The 20,947-nt window shown below is 35.4% G+C and overlaps 1 protein-coding gene across 1 annotated transcript in view; it reads right to left on the bottom strand.

The window, feature by feature from the left end:
* The window catches only part of LOC308640164 (disintegrin and metalloproteinase domain-containing protein 18-like), a gene marked incomplete at both ends in the record, with an annotated part of 30,816 nt that extends 10,116 nt beyond the window's left edge, over positions 1–20,700 (bottom strand). The window contains 2 exons of the mRNA XM_081312174.1: positions 20,009–20,085; positions 20,646–20,700. Coding sequence (XP_081168300.1) covers positions 20,009–20,085; positions 20,646–20,700 — 132 coding nt within the window. The remainder of the gene's footprint in view (positions 1–20,008; positions 20,086–20,645) is intronic.
* Between the last annotated feature and the right edge of the window lie 247 nt (positions 20,701–20,947).

A 20,947-nucleotide genomic window follows, 5' to 3' on the forward strand; every position in this document is an offset into this window, starting at 1 on the left:
CCTCTACTATAAATCGTTTCTTCCACTTATATAATTTTTCTCCTACTCATCCTTTCCTCTTATATGTAATTGTGTATAACCCTGAGGCTCACCTTCCAGTTCCATGCAATTTCCCTTAACTCTCACTTTCCCTCCCGCCTATCATCCCTGTTTAATGTTATTCTTCTTAAAAGCCAGTCTTACTAGGATGAAGTAATATCTCAGTACGACTTCAATTTGAGTTTCCCTAATCAATGATTTTGAACATTTTTTCATATACCTGTGGGCAATTAGTATGCTTTGTTTTGAGAAAGTCAATTTAGACTGCCCATTTTAAAAGCAAGATATTTGTGGTTTTTTTTCTTCTAGCAATAATGTGCTATGCATTTCAAATAAGATATAAGAAAGGACTTTGAAGTCAACGTTTTTTAAAGAAATAAAAAAATGTGGAGCTAGAAGCATCTAGCTTAAATATTACACAACGCATATAGGTATTAAAACCTAATATGGTATCCTATTAATATTTAAAATTCTTATGTCTTTATTAGTTAAAAATAATAGAAGAAAAAGAACTGTACAAAACAACCAGAAAACAATTGACGAAATGGCAAAATTAAGTCCCTATCAATAATAACCTTAATTATAAATGAATTAAACTCTGTAACCCAAAGAGAGAGTAGCTGAGTAGGTGAAAAAAAAAGAAACAATTATGTCCTGCCTACACTACATGCACAGCATATCCATATGAGAGGATGGAAAAAGATATTCCACACAGAGAATAACCAAAAAGAGGAAAGGTGGATGTAATTAGAATTTATATCAAAATTTATATCAAAATAATTAGAATTTATATCAAAATATAAATAGAATTTATATCAAAACTGCCATAACAAGAGGCAAAACCACAGAACAAATCAATAAAACCAAAAATTGATCCTTTCAAAAAATAAATGAGATCTACAAACCACTAGGTAGAATAAGAAAAAAGGAGAAGACTCTAATATAAAATAAAAGAATGAAAGTGGAGACATTGCAAAGATACCTTACAAATAAATGACCATAAAAGATTATTATGAACAACATTAGGCCAACATATAGCATAACCTAGAGGAAACAGATGAATTCCTAGAAAAAATAACCTTCTCAAGATTAAATCAAAAGAAAGAAAAAGCTTGAAGAGAAAAGGAAATCAGGAGAGAAAGAGAAGGAGACAGGATGAAGCACAAGTCAATTACCTTCCAGAAAAGAAAGATCCTGAATTCTCCCATACATTCAAAGAATAATTATTACCAATTCTTCATAAATTCTTCAAAATAACTGAGCAAGAGGTAATACAAGGCCAAAATTATCTTGATAACTAGGCCAAACAAAAATGCCTCAAGGGGAAAATACAAAATAAGAATAAAAACAAGACAACAAAAACCTACAGGCCAATATCTCTCATGAACATTGATGTCAAAGTCTTCAATTAAATCTTAGCAAGCCAAATTCAATAATACACTAAAATACTATACATCATGATCAAGTGGGATATATTCTTGGCAGAGATGGCTAGTTTAACATACATGAATCTGCCCACGTGACACATTACATTAAAGAGAGAAAGATAAAAACCATATGATTAATCTCAAATGATGCAGAAAATGCAGCTGACCAATTTCAACTGTCTCTTATTTCTCTTTCTCTCCTTTTTGGGGGGTCAGTGGGTGGGTAGTAGAGGCACTTTACCTCTGAATTATATCCTCTAACCCTGTTTTTTTTTTTTTTTAACTTTGAGACAGGGTCTCAAAAAGCTGCTGAGATTGGCCTCAAACTTGTAATCAATCCTCCTGCTTCAAACTGCCAAGTAGCTGTGATCACAGGCAAGTGTCACCAAGCTCAGCTCAATATTTTTCTTGACTTAAAAAAAAAATCTTAACAATTTGGTACAGAAGCTTTCCAGAATTTCTTCATCTTGAAAACAAACTTTTTCCATTAAGCAAGAACTCTCCTTTACCATGTCTCCCAATCCCTGAAAGCCATCATTCTGCTTTCTGTTTCCATGAATTATACTACTTTAGATACATCATAAAAGTGGATTATGTATACCTCCTGACCACATCTAAATTACAACAAAGTTCTGCTTCTTAAATGTTCCCCCAAATTCCCTAACACAAGGCAGAATTTTATTAGTCCCATCTAACATCTTTTTACTGAAATGAACCATGGTTTACTGTAGTAAATATTGTCTCTTGGTGCAATGACTAATGCACCATCTGTTCAACAACAAATGTGTTCACGATGGTCCTTGGCAAGAAAGATCTGGAAGAAGGAAATAAATTTATCCTGAAACCATCTATTCACTGGTAGGGAGTTGCTTCTTAGAATTATAAATAATGGAATATAGTTTCCACATATATACTTTAGAAAAGCATTAGAAGCCTTTAAAGCATTTATATGATTCCTATAATATACTAAAATTCAAGGTAATGCTTTATGGAATAGTTTATACTTGCAAATCACATGTATGTTAAAGAGTTAATATCCAAAATGTATGATAATTGGAGGATACTCAAGATACCAGAATAGAGGAGGCTAATTCTGTAGTGTGGAACCAAGAAAGCAGGTAAGCAGTTTCTCAGTAAGGTGGTGGGGGAGAAAAGAGGGGGGAAACTTCACTGAGAACCAATACTGGAAATTCAAAGCAGATTGAGGACTCAGGAGATTGGATATAAATAGATAAGGAAGAAATCTCCCACTCTGCTGCCAGCATTATCAATGCTTGCCAGAGCAGTGCCTTCAGGGCAAAGTGAAGGAATAGTGGTCTAAAGGGAACTGGTATTTTTAGGAGGCCTTTGGTGGGTCTTGGTATGGAAAAATCAGACAGTCACCCATTGTGGGGCTGCAGGTGCTGGGCCCTGACAGTTTCCTGATTTTAAAATCTCAGACCAATCACCATTCCAGGAAGTACCAGGAAACCTACATAGACCTAAATCCCCCCTTCAGGAGCTCTGTCTATGAGAACTCCTCTTAAAGAACACGACAGTGACTCCACCCTCAGGGAGAGCAGACATCACACTCCAGTTCACTCCACCTAGCACAGTGGAAAAGGTAAACTGAGGATTTTTGAACTCCAAACTGGCAATCTGACAAGCAACTCAAAAAGAGGAAGGATTTGACAGCCTGTAGCCAATTCTCTCATATAGACTACATTCCTCAGGAAGAAATAAAAAGAAAGACATTTGAGAAGAGACAACAAACACATATTCCTATCAAGAAATTTTGGTCACTGAAGGAAAAAATTTCTTAACTTTTCATAAAGAATTTCTTTTTAGGAGGAACCAAGATGGTGGACTAGAGGAGGTACTGTTTCTGACTGCTGTGTGGAATTAAACCAAGAAAGCAGTCAGGCAGCGTCTCCACAAGGTCTCATCTTGATGGAATACAACATCTCAGAGCATGCAACAGGACCCCTATACAGTGGATTTTCACAGAAACGATCAGAGCTGCAACCACCTGTGTAGAAATCAGAGCCTCTGGGTCCCAGTAAGACTCCAGACTCTGGACCCAAAGCCCGCAGTTCTAGCGCACAGGGCTCTCAAGCATTGGAGCAGAATGACCTAATCAGATGAGCTCCACTCGGCTGCAAGCTAGCCACAGCACAAAGCCATCCCAGCTCCCCCACCTTACCGGACACCCTGGCGCTGGGAGCAGACCCACTTCGTCTTGGAAAACCTCTCTCAACATTTTTGGTGGACACAGCTATCAGTGCAGACCTGCACCTCTGTTGAGGTACCTGGTTTCCAATTTCCTCCCCTCCCCCCTTCCCAGCTGAGATTACTCAGCACAGTTACAACCCAGCTCAAAAACTGCTCTCAGCTGAAGGAGAGCACAGTGGGAGGAGAGCACAGCACGACCAGGGCACCACCCATCTGCAGGAGCCTGAGGGCAAGAGGTCCAGCAGTTGGGAGCTGAAAAGCAAGAGAGGGGAGGGGTCTAAAACCTGGAGCAAATCAGAGAGACCAGGATTGGGAAGCCTTGGGGGTCTCAAGTCTTCTCACCTGGTTACCTACACCACCCTGAGGACAGAGACTCCAGCTTAAAATAGGCTACTCCACCAACTGGAAGACAAGAGAGGCAGGAAGGAAATGGAATTCTAAGAGTATCTTTTTTTCCTTCTTATTCTTCTTCTTTCTCCTCTACCCTTCTATCCTCTGGCCCTCACAGCCCCAACATATGTGAAACCAATAACTTTACATGAAACAGAACTTTGAGAACTGAGTCACCTGAATAATATAGAAGAATTTCATAAGGCCCCCTCTTTTTTCTTCTTTCTTCTCTTTTTCTTTCCCTTTTTTTCTGATTCTTTTTCTTTCACCATCCAAATTTTACTATTTTAACATCTTGTAATTTTCTAAATAAATATGTGTGTTTGTCTTTATGTACTCTATTGTCCTCCCACATACTTGTCTACCCTAAATTACCACCTGTCTATTCTCCTGCTACTAACCCTCTTCTTTTTTTTTTTTTTTTTTGTCTTTATAACTTTTATTTATTTATTTTGTGCCAGGGATTAAATACAGGGGCACTTAACCACTGAGCCATATCTCTAGCCTGTTTTTTTATTTAAATTTTTTTTCCTTTTTTTATTGGTTGTTCAAAACATTACAAAGCTCTTGACATATCATATTTCATACATTAGATTCAAGTGGATTATGAACTCCCATTTTTACCCCAAATACAGATTGCAGAATCACATTGGTTACACATCCACATTTTTACATAATGCCCTATTAGTAATTGTTGTATTCTGCTACCTTTCCTATCCTCTCCTATCCCCCCTCCCCTCCCATCTTCTCTCTCTATCCCATCTACTGTAATTCATTTCTCTCCTTGTTTATTTTCCCATTCCCCTCACAACCTCGTATATGTAATTTTGTATAACAATGAGGGTCTCCCTTCATTTCCATGCAATTTCCCTTTTCTCTCCCTTTCCCTCCCATCTCATGTCTCTGTTTAATGTTAATCTTTTCCTCCTGCTCTTCCTCCCTGCTCTGTTCTTAGTTGCTCTCATTATATCAAAGAAGACATAACCCTCTTCATTAGAGTTCTCCTTCAAGTTTCCTAAGCTATATTTTACCCTCACATATTTCCCCCTTAGCATTTCATCGTATGCCTGACCCTAAGTTCACTGTCCACCACCAGAAACTGTACACCTTTTAGGAAACTACTGATTATATTTTAAATAACCAATGAATCCAACTTTTCTGGACATTGAGACTAACTATAAACGACTTAATAACAATAGTTTTCATAGGTGATATACTGTTAATATTAGGACCTGTTAATATTGCCCTTCCCCACAAAGGAGGGATCGTGGAACCATACAAGAGCACTAGAAATCTATAGAGTAAAAACAATAACACACCAGTCCCACAGAGCTGAAAAGAAAGAAACATGAGCAACATGAATAGACAAGGGAAGAAAATACCACAAACAATTCAAGACAACACATCATTAGAAGAATTGACAGCTACAGCAGAAAAAAGGACAGAGAAAGATTTCAGGATATACTTGGTTAAAATGTTTGGGGATATCAAAGAAGACATTAGATAACAAAAACAGGCAGTGAAACATCACTTTGACAATGAGCTATATAAACAAATCCAAGAAGCAAAAGATCACATCAACAGGGAGACAGAGGTTATACCAAAAAAAAAAAAAAAAAAAAAAAAAAAAAAAAAACCAGAAATCCTTGAAATAAAAGAAATAATAAACCAAATTAAAAACTTAAACAAGAGCATCACCAACAGAGTAGACCACTTAGAAGATAGGAAATTAGAAAATGAAGATAAAGTATATCATTTTGAAAAGAACGTAGACAGTGCAGTGAAAATGATAAGAAACCACAAGCAGAACATGCAAGAAATATGGGATAACATAAAAAGACCAAATTTAAGAGTTATTGTGATAGAGGAAGACATAAAGGTCCAAACCAAAGGAAAGAGCAATCTGTTCAAAGAAATAATATCAGAAAATTTTTCAGACATGAAGAATAAAACAGAAATCCAAATCCAAGAAGCCTACAGGATGCCAAATATGCAAAATCATAACAGATACACACCAAGACACATTATAATCAAAACGTCCAACATACAGAATTAGAAGAGAATTTTAAAATCCACAAGAGAAAGGAATCAGATTACATATAGGGGTAAACAAATTAGGATAATGGCAGATTTTTCAACACAAACCCTGAAAGCTAGAAGATCCTGGAACAACATATTGTTCTATCACTCTTCCTTTAGCCTTTTTTGTAACTTCTATTTGTCTCCTCTTCTCCCATAATTATCACACCCTACAGCTCTTCTGATCTCTCTCTGTTAACCTTTAGAAATTGCAAATGCTTTTTGCAAACTTACTGTTTTTATCATGGACAATAGCTGATTACATTGTTTGCTTATTGTAACAATTAACGTTGAAAATATCATAGCAAGAATATTTGGTTTAATGCTATATATCATTATATTGGTTATTGTTATTTATCTCCCTCTAAACTACGATGTACTGGAAACCTTCAGGGACACTGAAGTTCACAGAGTAGAAAATCTACTGCCTCAGATCCATACTGTTAGATGGATAGACAAACAAGAAGAAGAAGCAAGAGGAAAAACCATCTCAAACAAACCAAAATACCTCAATAACAATACAGAGACACCATAGTAGAAGAAATGGGAGAGAAGGAATTTGTACAGTTAATAGTTAAACTGATCTATAAGGTAAAAGACAATGTAAAGAGTAAAATCAGAGATAAAACATAGGAAGTAATACAGTGAAAGATTATTTAAATAAAGAGATAGAGATACTGAAAAAATCAAACAGAAATATTTGAAATGAAGAAATCAATAAACCAAATTAAAAATTCAATGAAAAGCATCACCAAATACTATACCATTTGGCAGACAGAGTTTCAGGCAACAAAGAAAAAATATATAATCTTAAAAATTAAGGTAAGCATGGAGAAAATATGTTGAGGGACCATGAATAGAACTTCCAAGAAATATGGGATAAGGTGAAAAGAACAAGTTTAAGATGGACTGGGATAGATAAAGGCTCAGAAATACAAACCAAAGGAATGCATGAACTTTTCAAAGAAATAATATAGAAAAACTTCCCATACCTTAAAAATAAAATGGAAAATCAAATACAAGAAGCTTATAGGATTCCAAATATATAAAACTACAACAGACCAACACCAATTCACATTATTATGAAAATGCCTAACATAGTGAAAAAGGGTAGAATTTTAAATGCTGCTAGTGAAAAATGCCTGGTCACATTTAGAGGTAGACCAATCTGTATTTCAGCTGATTTCTCAACTCAGATCCTAAAAGCTAGGAGGTCCTGAAACAATATATACCAAGTTCTGATAGAAAATGGATGTCAACCAAGAATACTATGATCAGCAAAACTAATCTTCAGATTTTATGATAAAATAAAAACTTTCCATGTTAAACAAAAGTTAAAAGAATTCACAATTATAAAGCCTGCACTACAAAATATACTCAATATGATATTTCATAAAGAAGAAATAAAATTTAAAATCATCAAAGAGAGGAACTATACTAGAATAGTCAATCAAAAATAATCTAATACAAATTAAAAACCAGAAACAAATCAAAATGCCAGGAAATAAAAATCATACTCAAAAATAACATTGAGAGGGGCTGGAGATGTGGCTCAAGCGGTAGCGCGCTCGCTTCGCATGCGTGCGGCCCAGGTTCGATCCTCAGCACCACATACCAACAAAGATGTTGTGTCCGCCGAGAACTAAAAAATAAATATTAAAAAAATTCTCTCTCTCTCTCTCTCTCCCCCCCCCCACTCTCTCTTTAAAAAAAAAATTTAAAAAAAATAACATTGAGTATAAATAGCCTAAACTCATCAACCCAAAGATATAGACAAGTAGATTGGATTAAAAGTCAAGACCCCAAAATATGCTATCTCCAAGAGAGTCACCTCAAAGGTAAAGATATCCACAGACTGGAGATAAAAGAATGGGGAAAAACATATCATTCACATGGATCTCATAAACAAGGAGGAGTTTTTATCCTCATATCTATCCTGATATCAAATAAAGTGGACTTCAAGCCAAAGATAATCAGAAGGGACAAACAAGGGCTTTTTTTATTTCTTAAGGAAATTATACAACAACAATAAATAATAGTCATAAATATTTATACCCCAAACAATGCAGCATCTACATACATCAGACAAATTCTCAATTTCAAGAATCAAATAGACCACAACACAATAATACTGGGTGATTTTAACATGCCTCTCTCATTTCTGGATAGATCTTCCTAACAAAAACTAACTAAAGAAGCTACAGAACTAAAAAATACAATTAGTACTTTAAACTTAACAGACATGTGTAGACTATTTTATCCATCAATTACTGAATACACTTTCTTTTCAGCAGCACACTGAACATTTTCTAAAATAGACCATATCTTAGGCCACAAAGCAACTCTTAGCAAATACAAAAAAATAAGAGATAAAACCTTGCATTCTATCAGATCATAATGGAATGAAAAAACACTAGAGACTAAATAATATGCTATTGAATAATCAATGAATAGAAGAAGAAATACAGACTAAACTAAAAAAAAATTCTTAGAGATAAATGAGAATAACAACACAACATACCAACATCCCTGAAACACTATTAAAGCAGTTCTTACACAGTAGGCCCAGGTCCATCCTGCCACCAGCAGTACTGCCTCTTCATACCAGCAGACTACCTTGGGAACTCAGGCTGGCCCAGATCTGCCCACACCAACATACATGGGACCCAGGCCCAGGGTAGGTCTGAGTTTTCCCACCCCCACCTGGGATCCCAAGCCTGACCCACTTCTATCTTGGGACAATGCAGAAACTGTCATAGCCTTCCCCACGCAGTATTCCCTACCTTTTTGACAACAGACAGGGACTAGAAGTAGCTGCTTCTCAGAGTAGGAATCCCCAAAAGAGTATAAGGCCCATCCTTTTAGCCCCATCTCTCTAAAACATGGCATCCATCTTGGGGCACCTCCACTATTATCTTGAGTTACTCCGCTATTGCCACCACCACTTTTAGTTGCAGTAGCATACATTGAGGGACACCAGAAGGGTCTGGAAGCCCAACATCACGGTGAGGGACAGAAAATATGCATAGGTACTACAAGAATATAGGGCAGAAACTGTAATATCTCAGATCCACACTGCAAGAAAGTAAGACACACAGACAACATGAAAAAACAAAGGAGGAAAGTGCCCCAAACAAACCAGGATACTATAATAAGAGAACCTATGGACAGTGCAGTTGATGAAATATCAGAGAAGGAGTTCAGAAGGTTAATAATTAAAATGATCTGTGAATTAAAGGATGACCTTAATGAGCAAATACAGGCAAAAATTGATCACTCTAACAAAGAGATAAGAGAGCAAATACAGGTATCAAAAGATTACTTCAAGAAAGAGATAGACTCTGAAAAAAAAACAGAAATCTTTTACATGAAGAAAACAGTAACCCCTCCCCCCCAAAAAAAGAAAAAAACAACTGAATAGAATCATTACCAACAGACAAGATCACTTAGAAGACACAACATTAACATCAGATAATGAAGACACAGTTTCAAACCAAAGAAATGCACAATCTTGTCAAAGAAATAATATTAGAAAACTTCCCAAATATAAAGAATGATTTGGAAAACCAAATAAAAGAGGCTAACAGGACACCAAGTATACAAAATTACAACAGATTTACACCAAGGCACATTATAATGAAAAAGGAAAAGGTAATTAGAGGAGAAACCAAGTCACATTAACTACCAAAAATAAACAAAACTACCTGGGAATACAAATCATATCTAAATAATAAACCTGAATGTTAATGGCCTAAACTTACCAATCAAAAGACATAGGCTAGCAGATTGGATAAAAATAAAAAAAGATCCAACAATATGCTGCCTTCCAGAGATTCATCTCATAGGAAAAGACATCCACAGACTGCAGGTGAAAAGTTAAGAAAAACCATACTACTCACATGGGCTGTGGAAGCAAGCAGGGGTTTCCATCCTCATATCAAATAAAGTAGACTTCAAGCTAAAGTTAATCAAAGTGATAATGACAGACACTACATACTGCTGAAGAGAACTATACACCAAATAATTCAGTATCTACATTCATCAAACAAATGATTCTCAAATTCAAGAGTCAAAAACACCACAGCACAATAATTTTGGGTGACTTTAACACACCTATTTCACCACTGGATAGATCTTCCAAACAAAAGCTGAACAAAGAAACTACAGAATTCAAGAATACAATCAATAACTTAGACTTAACTGACATATGTAAAAATATTTCATCCTTAAACAAGTGAATACACTTTCTTCTCAGGAGCATATGGATTCTTCTCTAAAATAGACCATATATTATGTCCCAAAGCAACTCTTAGCAAATATAAAAAAGTAGAGATACTACCCTGAAGTCTGTCAGATAATAATGGAATGAAATTAGAAATAATTGATAAAATAAGAAATAAAAGATACTCCAACACTTGGAGACTAAATAATATGCTACTGAATGAACAATGGATTGCAGAATACATCAAGGAGTAGATTTAAAAAATTTTAGAGGTGAATTAGAACAAAGATACAATGTATAAAAATCTCTGAGACACTATAAAGACAGTTCTAAGAGGAAAGTTCATTGCTTGGAGTTCATTCTTTAAAATAAGAAAAAGTCAACAAATAAATGACTTAGCATTACTTCACAAAGCCCTAGAAAAAGAAGAGCAAAAACATCTACATCAAAAGCAATAGAAGACAGGAACTAATTAAAATCAGAACTGAAATCAATGAAATTGAACAAAAGAAACAATTGAAAAATTGAGAAAACAAAAAGTTGGTTCTTTGAAAAAATAAATAAAATTGACAGACCCTTAGCCATGCTAACCAAGAGTAGAGAGAAAACTCAAATTTCTTACATACGTGATGAAAAAGTCAATATCACAACAGACACTACAGAAATACAGAAGATAATTAGAAATTATTTTGAAAACTTATACTCCAATAAAATAGAAAATATAAAAGGCATCAACAAATTTCTAGAGTCATATGATTTGCCCAAATTGAATCAGGATGATATACACAATTTAAACAGATCAAGTTCAAATGATGATATAGAAGACACCATCAGAAGCCTACCAACCAAGAAAAGCCCACGACTGGATGGATACACAGCTGAGTTCTACAAGGTCTTTGAATAAGAAGTAATACCAATACTCTTCAATTTATTTCAGAAAATAGAAAAGAGGGAGCAGTTCCAAACTCATATTATGAGGCCAATATCACTCTGATTCCAAAACCAGGCAAAGACACATCAAAAAAAGAAAACTGCAGACCAATAACTCTAATGAATATAGATGCAAAAATTCTCAATAAAATTCTGGCCAAACCAATGGAAAAATAGATCAAAAAAGATCGTGCACCACGATCAAGTGGGATTCTCCCAAGGATGCAATGTTGTTTTAACATATGGAAATCAATAAATGTAATTCATCACATCAATAGCCTTTAAAGATAAGAACCATATAATCATTTCAGAAGATGCAGAAAAAAAACTTTCGACAAAATACAGCACCCCTTTATATTAAAAACACTAGAAAAACTAGAGATAACAGGAGCATATCTCAATATTGTAAAAGCTATCTAAGCTAAGCCCCAGGCCAACATCATCCTAAATGGAGAAAAATTGAAAGCATTCCCTCTAAAAGCTGGAACAAGACAGGGATGCCCTCTTTCACCACTTCTATTTAACATAGTTCTTTAAATACTGGTGAGAGCAATTAGACAGATGAAAGAAATACAGATAGGTAAAGAAGAACTAAAATTAGCACTATTTGTCAACAATATGGTTATATACCTAGAAGACACAAAAAAAATTCCACAAGAAAACTTCTGGAACTAGTAGATGAATTCAGCAAAGTAGCAGAATATAAAATCAACACCCATAAATCAAAGGCATTTCTGTATACCAGTGAAAAATCCTCTGAGAGGGAAATGAGGAAAACTATCCCATTCTCAATAACCTCAAAAAATAAAATAAAATAAAATACTTGGGAATTAACTTAACAAAAGAGGTGAAAGATCTATGTAATAAAAATTATAGAACCCTAAAGAAAGAAATCAAAGAAGACCTTAGAAGATGAAAGGATCTACCTTGCTTTTGGATAGGCATAATTAATTTTGTCAAAATGACCATACTACCAAAAGCACTATACATATTTAATATGATTCCTCATAGAAATAGAAAGAGCAGTCATGAAATTCATCTGGAAAAATAAGAGACCCAGAATAGCTAAAGAAATCCTTAGCAAGAAGAGTTAAGCAGGTGGCATCACTATCCCAGATCTTAAACTATACTCAGAGCAATAGTAACAAAAACGGCATGGTATTTGCACCAAAATAGACTGGTAGACCAATGGTACAGAATAGACATCACAGAGACTAATCCACATAATTACAGTTATCTTATATTTGACAAAGGCATCAAAAATGTACATTGGAGAAAAGATGGCCTCTTCAACAAATGGTGCTGGGAAAATTGGAAACCATATGCAACAAAATGAAATTAAACCCCTATCTCTCACCATGCACAAAAATCAACTCAAAGTGGATCAAGGGCCTAGGAATTAAACCAGAGACCCTGCATCTATTAGAATAAAAAGTAGGCCAAAATCTCCATCATGTCAAATTAGGCCTCAACTTCTTTAACTTATTAACTCCTATAGCACAAGAATTAATATCAATAATCAATAAATGGGTGGATTCAAACTATAAAGCTTCTTCTCAGCAAAAAAAAAAAATCAGTGAGGTGAATAGAGGGCCTACTAATTGGGAACAAATTCTTACCACACACACGTCTAATAGAGCACTAATCTCTAGAATATATAAAGGAGTCAAAAATCTTAACACCAAAAACACAAATAACCCAATCAATAAATGGGCCAAGGAACTGAACAGATACTTCTCAGAAGAAGATATACAATCAATCAATAAATACATGAAACAATGTTCAAATCTCTAGCAATTAGAGAAATGCAACTCAAAAATACTCTAAGATTTCATCTTACTCCAGTCAGATTGGAAGCTATTATGCGTACAAACAACAATAAGTGTTGGCGAGGATATGGAGAAAAAGGCACATTCATACATTGCTGATAAGACTCCCAATTGGTGCAGTTAATATATAAAGAAATATGGAGAATCCTTGGAAAATTGTAAATGGACCCACCATTTGACCCAGCTATCTCAGTGCTCAGTCTATACCCAAAAGACTTAAAGGGATACTACAGGGATACTGCCACATCAATGTTTATTGAAGCACAGTTCACAATAGCTAAACTATGGAACAAACTAGATGCCCTTTAGTAGATGAATGGATAGAGAAAATGTGGTCTATATACACAATAGAATATTATTCAGCATTAAAAGAGAATAAGTCATGGCATTTGCAGGTAAAAGGATGGAGCTGGAGAATATAATGCTTGTGAAATTAGCCAATCCCCCCAAACCAAATGCCAAATGATTTCTCTAAGGATGCTGATCCATAATACACTGCTGGGGTGGTGGGATGGGAGTATTAAATGAACTATAGATAGGGCAAAGAAGCAAAGGGACAGAGGGGAAGGAAGGAGGCCTAGGGGTAGGAAAGTTGGTGGAATGTGATGTCATCATTACCCTAAGTATACGTATGACGACACAAAGGATGTGACTCTACTTTGTGTATAACCATAGATATGAAAAATTGTGTTCTATTTGTGTAATACAAATTGTAATGGATCCTGTTGTCATATATAACAAACTAAAATTAAAAATTTTCAAAAAGCAGTTTTTTGGGGGGGGATCGAGGGGGACTTGTGATGGAATTCAGGAGCACTCAACCACTGAGCCGCATCCCCAGGCCTTTTTTGTATTTTATTTAGAGACAGGGCCTCACTGAGTTGCTTAGTGCCTCACCATTGCTGAGGCTGGCTTTGAACTTGTGATCCTCCTATCTTAACCTCCTGAGCCACAGGGACTATAGGTGTGTGCCACAAGAAAATTCACAGAATTGTACTCATTCATTTAAAAAAAACAAAGTCACCAAATAATCTAACTTTGCATCTTGAGGCCCTAGATAAAGAACAAATCAACACCAAAAGCAGCATAAAACAGAAAACAATTAAATTTAGAGCCAAAGTCAATGAAATTGAAACACACACACACACACACACACACAAAAGACCACACTCAAAAAACAACAAATCAACAATTTGGTTCTTTGAAAAAATAAAATTGATGAACTCCTAGCCAAGCTAACCAAATTAAAGAGGAAAAAAACTTTAAAGTACTAAAATTTGTGATGAAAAAGGAATATAACCATGAACACTACTGAAATACAGAGGAAACTCAGAAACTATTTTGAAAGTTTGTACTCCAATAAAATAGAAGATCTTGAAGACATAGACAAATTTATAAAGAAATATGTCCTACCCAAATTGAACAAGGAGGAAATATAAAATTTAAACAGATCAATTTCAAGCAATAAAATAAAAGACACCACAGAAAGCATACCAACAAAGAAAAACACAGGACCCAATGGATTCTCAGCCAAGTTCTTCCTGATTCTCAAAGAAGAAATAACCCCAATCCTACTCAAACTATTCCATGAAATAGAAAAGAAGGGAACCCTTCCAAATTTATTCTATGAAGCTAGTATCAACCTGATACCAAAATCAGACAAAGACACATCAAGGAAAGAAAACTTCAGACTAATATCCCTGATGAACATAGATGCAAAAATTATTAATACTCATAAATCACATACAGAAACATATTGAAACGATAGTGCAACATGATCAAGTAGGATTCATCCCAGGAATGCAAGTTTGGTTCAATATATGGAAATCAATAAATGTAATTCATCAAACCAATAGTCTTAAAGACTATTGAATCAAATGATTATCTTAATGGATGCAGAGAATGCATTTGATAAAATACAGCATTCATTCATTTTCAAAACAGTAGAAAAACTGGGGTAGTGGGAACATGACTCAACATTTTAAAAGCTATATATGCTAAACCCAAGGTCTACAACATTTTAAATGGAGAAAACCTGAAAGCATTTCCTCTAAAAACTGGAACAAGACAGGGATTCCCTCTTTCACCACTTCTATTTAACATAGTCCTTAAAACTCTATCCAGAGCAATCACACCAAAGAAAGAAATTAAAGGATTCAAATGTGAAAAGAATAGCTCAAACTACCTTTGTTCACTCACAACATGATTCTACATACAGAAGACCCATGGTCTACCAGAAACCTCCTTGAACTCAAATTAATTCATCAAAGTAGCAGGATATAAAATTAACACCCATAAATTAATTATGTTTCTATATACCATTGATGAATCAACTGAAAGAGCAATTAAGAAAATGATCCCATTCACAATAGCCTCAAAAAAAAAAACTTGGGAGTTAATCTAACAAAAGTGGGGAAAGACCTCTACAATGAAAACTACAGTGTGCTAAAGAAAGAAACTGAAGAAGATCAAAGAGGATGGAAAGAACTCCCATGTTCTTGGATAGGCAGAATTAGTATTGTCTAAATGACCATACTACCAAAAGTACTATACAGATTTAAGGTAAATACCATCAAAATTCCAATGACATTCTTCATAGAAATAGAAGAAGCAGTCATGGAATTCATTTGGAAAAATAAGAGGCCAGAATAGCTAATACAATCCTTAGCAAGAAAAGTGAATCAGGAGGCATCTCCATTCCAGACCTTAAATTATATTATAGAGGTATAAAAAAAAGGCATGGTATTGGCACCAAAACAGATATGAAGACCAATGGAACAGAATAGAAGGTACAGAGACAAACCCACATATATATACAGTTATCTCATACTAGATGAGGACACTATAAACATACATTGGAGAAAAAATAGCCCCTTTAACAAATTGTGCTGAGAAAACTGAAAACCCATATGTAGCAGAATAAAACTGAACCCCTATCTGCACAAAACTCAACTCAACATGGATCATGGATCAAGACCATTTCTTCTAGCACCTACAAGAAGAAAATGTATCTTAGAAAATGTTATCTTAGGAACTGACTTCCTCAACAAGACTCCTAAAGTTCATGAAGTAAAAGCAGGACAGGATCAAACTAAAAAGCTTCTTTATAGCAAAAGAAACAATCAAGAACATGAAGACAGAGCCTCTAGAATGGGAGAAAATCTTTGCCACCTGTGCCTCAGATAGAGGGTTAATCTCCAGTACCTATAAAGAACACAAAAACTTTATAGTGGTATCCCCTTTCTCCAAAGAAAATCTTAACTGGGCTTCTCTGAAATCTTCACCATGGCTGATTTTAGGACTGTCAGCAAAAGAGTCTCTACAAAAGAGTTCAATGTAGATAAACTTCCTATTTTCATGTTGCCCTATTTTACTTGGCCACTAGCCTGGCAGAAATCAGCACTCCAGGTGCTAGACACCCCCTTACTAGTTTTTCACAAACATTTGTCCAGTATGGTAGTTCTAGAAATATGTAAACAAGGCCTCTGGCCTTGAGCTGGGCTTCACAGAGATGTCTACATTCCTAGCAGAAGTTACCAACTGGGGCTCCATGGTAACAGCTGGTAGGGAGGAGGAAAGAAAGGGGAGAAGCTGCTCTCCCCTTCTCAGGTGTTGTCCTTGAAGGGTTAAATTTCCCAGAACAATGACAGAAAAAAATGCTTTTATGTGAACTTCTGAAGACTGTGAACTTTTGAGCCCCTCCCCTTACATGCTGGGTAAAAAAATTCTGAAACTACCTGAACTTGGGGATCAGGGCATTGATTGATTAGAGCGAAAGCTGTTCCCTCTGAACCTGGCTGCAGCCAAATAAAACTGTTTCCTGCTATCTTTGGTGCCTTGCCTCAACTGTCCCTACAACAACGTAACATCAAAAAAACAAACAACCCTATCAATTAATGGGCAAAGGAACTGAACAGGCACTTCACAGAAGAAGAAATATTAATGGTCAACAAATATATTTAAAAATGTTCAACATCTCTACCAATTAGATAAACGCAAATTAAAACCACACTGAGATCCCATCTCACCCCAGTCAGAATGACAAGTGTAAAGAATAAAGGAACAATAAATGTTGTTAAAGATGTGGGGAAAAGGTACATATTATACATTGCTGGTGGGATTACAAATTGGTTCAAACACTCTGGAAAGCAATATGAAGATTCTGCAAAACACTGGAATGGAACCACCATTTGATCCACTCATCCCACTCTTTGTTATATATCTGAAGGATTTAAAATCAGCCTAGCACCATGATGCAGCAACATCAATGTTTACAGCAGCTCAATTCACAGTATCTAAGCTATGTAACCAGCCTATATGCCCTTCAACAGAGGCATGGGTAAAGAAAATGTGGTATATATACACAGGTACACAGTGGAATATTGCTCAGTCTTAAAAAGAATGACTTTATGACATTTACTGGTAAATGGATGGATCTGGAAACTATAATACTAACTGAAGTAAGACAATATAAAAAAAAGCCAAATGTTCTCTCTGATATGTGCATGCTAACCCACAACAAGTCAGGGTAGGGAGGAGAAGAATATAAGTTCATTAGATTAGACAATGGGTAATGAAGGGAAGGTAGAGTTCTGTGTAAAAAAAATACAAATGATCATCAATATAAGAAAGTTTATATTGTCATAGAAATGCAGGATCAAAGGTACAGTGAAACATAACTCAAACCAGTTAGAATGGCTACTATCAAAAATTTAAAAATAAAAAAGTAACAAATTTTGTGAGGGTGTAAAGAAACTGGAATCCTCATAATAAAGAATAAAGAATGGGGCAATCACTATGAAAAACAATATTGAGGTACCTCAAAATATTAAAAATAGAACTACTGTGTTAATTTTCTGTTGCTGTGACCAAAATATCTGTCAAGGATAACTTAGAGGAAGAAAAAGTTTATTTGGGGGTCATGGTTTCAGATGTGTCAGTCCATCCTAGGCCAACTCCATCACTGTGGGCTTGAGTGAGGCAGAACATCATAGCAGAAGAGAGTGGTGGAGAAAACTGCTCATACCATGGTAGCCAGGAAAGGGGAATGGGAGGAGGCCATGGACAGGCCATGTTCCCATGGACCTACTTTTTCCAGCCACACCCTACCTGCCATCAAATTATTAGTCCATCAGATTAATTAATTTATTAATGAAGTCATAGAACTCATAATCTAATCATTTCAGCTCTGAACATTCCTTAACTCATTTCCTTTCACAAAAGGTTTTCAGGGACACCTCGTATCTGAACCATAACAACTACTATACAATCCATCAATGCAATTTATGGCTATATATGTGGAATAACTGAAAAAGGACCTTGAAGAACTTATCTGCCATCCCTTGGACATTTCAACATTATTCACAACAGTCAAGATATGAAATCAAACCCAATATTTATTGACAGATAAATAGACAAAAAATAGTATCTTTATATAATAAAATATTATTTGTCCTTAATGAAGAAGGAAATCCTAATATTTATACAACATAGATGAACCTGGATGACACTATGTTAAGTGAAATAAGCAGACACAGAATTATAAAGACTCCCCAAGATTCCACTTATATGAGTTATCTAAGATTGTCAAACAAATGGGGAGCCGAATGGATGACAGGGTGTACTTTGAAAGGGAAATAGAGAATTCTCGCTCAATGATTATAAAGTTAGAGTTATGCAAAATGAAATGGTTCTAGAGAGATGCTGTACAACATTAAGATTTGTCTATAGTAAACTATACTGCACATAAACACTTTTTAATAGGGTATAGCTCATATTCTTACCACACATAAAGAAGTACACAAGGAAAGATTGGGAGGTGATAAATGCTAACAATTAAACATTAAATAACATTTAAATAACAATTAATTAATTGTTATAATTGTATCACAGATGTATGTTCAAACTCATTGAAAAACTCATTGAAATGTATACATTTGACATATGTATTTTTATATCAATTATACTTCAATTAAGCTTAAAAACATAAAATGTGCCCTATCACAGTAAAAATGGCTTCAATAGTTCTGAATAAAATACACCAAAAATATGGACAAGTATTGAAACCTTCAGGTCTTGTACTAGTAAAATCATTCCATGTCCTGCATAGCTGTTATATACTTCTTGATAGGAAGAAATTAGAAGTTTAAAGTGGTAATGCAGTGACTCTGTACAAGAATAATAAGAAAAAAAATGGAGACAATAACATGTAATATATTTTTCAGCAGAAATTAAAGATTAGACTGTAAGTCTTGATACTTGTAGCTTTGATATCTTCAACTTTTTCTAGTTTTCTTTTTAAAAAACAACTATATATATCACACATATATATCATAAATATACCTCCACATATGTATTTTTACATCACCTACTTTGGAAGCAATTATGAGCATTAATGAAATTAATATATGAAAGTATTTTATAACTTCTCTAAAGGAGAAGTGATTCTATTGTGATTCTCAAATGTAACTTCTTATATATTTTACTTATTTTTATTATAATTATTTATTAGTAGGTGATAATCATAATAAGTTCCAATACTGATTGCCCAAATAATTAATGGAATTTTAATTGTTTTTCTTACTCTTATTTTGGATTATACTTTTTTACTGTGAAAACATTTTCGGAGGGTTAATGTATATTGGCCCCACAATTCTAACCACATAGAAATCTAAACTCCTATAGTGTTTGTAGTGACTTCCAGTTTGTAATATAAAACATTTTAACTATTTTGATGTAATTGTTTGTTGTTGTTGTTGTTCTGATTCTTGTTGTTTGCTTGTTTTTATAGAAGGAAACCTTTTTATTTTTCCAATTTCTTTTACCAGAGAGTACTTAACTTTAAAATGATAAACATAAAACAAATATTTTTGATCACTTACCTTCCTCTCTGAAACTTCACTCTCATTTGAACTTATCTTTTTTGGCACCGTGAGATGCAGGAATATTCCTCCAGAATCTGCAGTAAGAACATGTTTTTGTTGTTGTTGTTGTTGTATTTTGTTTTTTTCCTTTCATCAGAAATGGTCACAGTCAAGTAAGTGTTCTTAACCAGAGCATACCCTGAGGTCTAAAACCGCTAATTTTATGTGCCCACGCTTTTCGTGCTGAGCTTGCAATGGATTTGCAAGGACACTTTGGAAGTGGCTCAGATACAATTAGATACTGCAGTGCTACAGGATCTTTGTATTCCTTTTCAGAATCACGTTGAAAATTGTTTCCTTCAGGACTCTGAGGATTAAACTGAGGGCAGTGTACATTCAACCTGCATCTTCCATCACAAGGTGAGCTGACCCTGGAAGAGTAGCACGTGTCTGCTGCTGAGTTAGGCTAAGGTGCTGCGTTCACCTGGCCTAGTTGGGGGTGGGGTAGGGGTAATATGGAGAAAAGCACCAGCAGGGAATCTACACAGTGGTGTGGACAGGTATCAGAGCTATGGGAAAATTTTCCCCAGGAGGAGCCAGGCATTTCTCTGAACGAAAGGAGAAGGAACAGGGCAGCTGGCATGGTGTGGCTTACCACGGCTGGCCTGCAGCATTCCAAGCTCAGCCAAGAGTGCAAAGAGAAGGAACATGGCTGGTCAGAGCAGGGAAGCACAGCCGCGGAAGAAGACCGTTGGGCAGACACAAGTCTCGTGGGCAAGCCCTGGGCCCTGGCTCACTGCATCTTGGGAGGACAGTTTGCTGTTGAGGGCCTTTGCGGGTGAGGACTGTGGTTCTGGGAGGTTTCCTGGCTTCCATACGGAAGGGAAAGGAAACAAAATGCACATTTGTGAGCAACTCAGTTGTTGTAAACGAATTTAAATTGCTTAAATTCCTCAG

Source organism: Spermophilus citellus, assembly GCF_964194105.1.
Source record: "Spermophilus citellus genome assembly, contig: SCAFFOLD_283, whole genome shotgun sequence".
Lineage (NCBI taxonomy): Eukaryota > Metazoa > Chordata > Mammalia > Rodentia > Sciuridae > Spermophilus > Spermophilus citellus.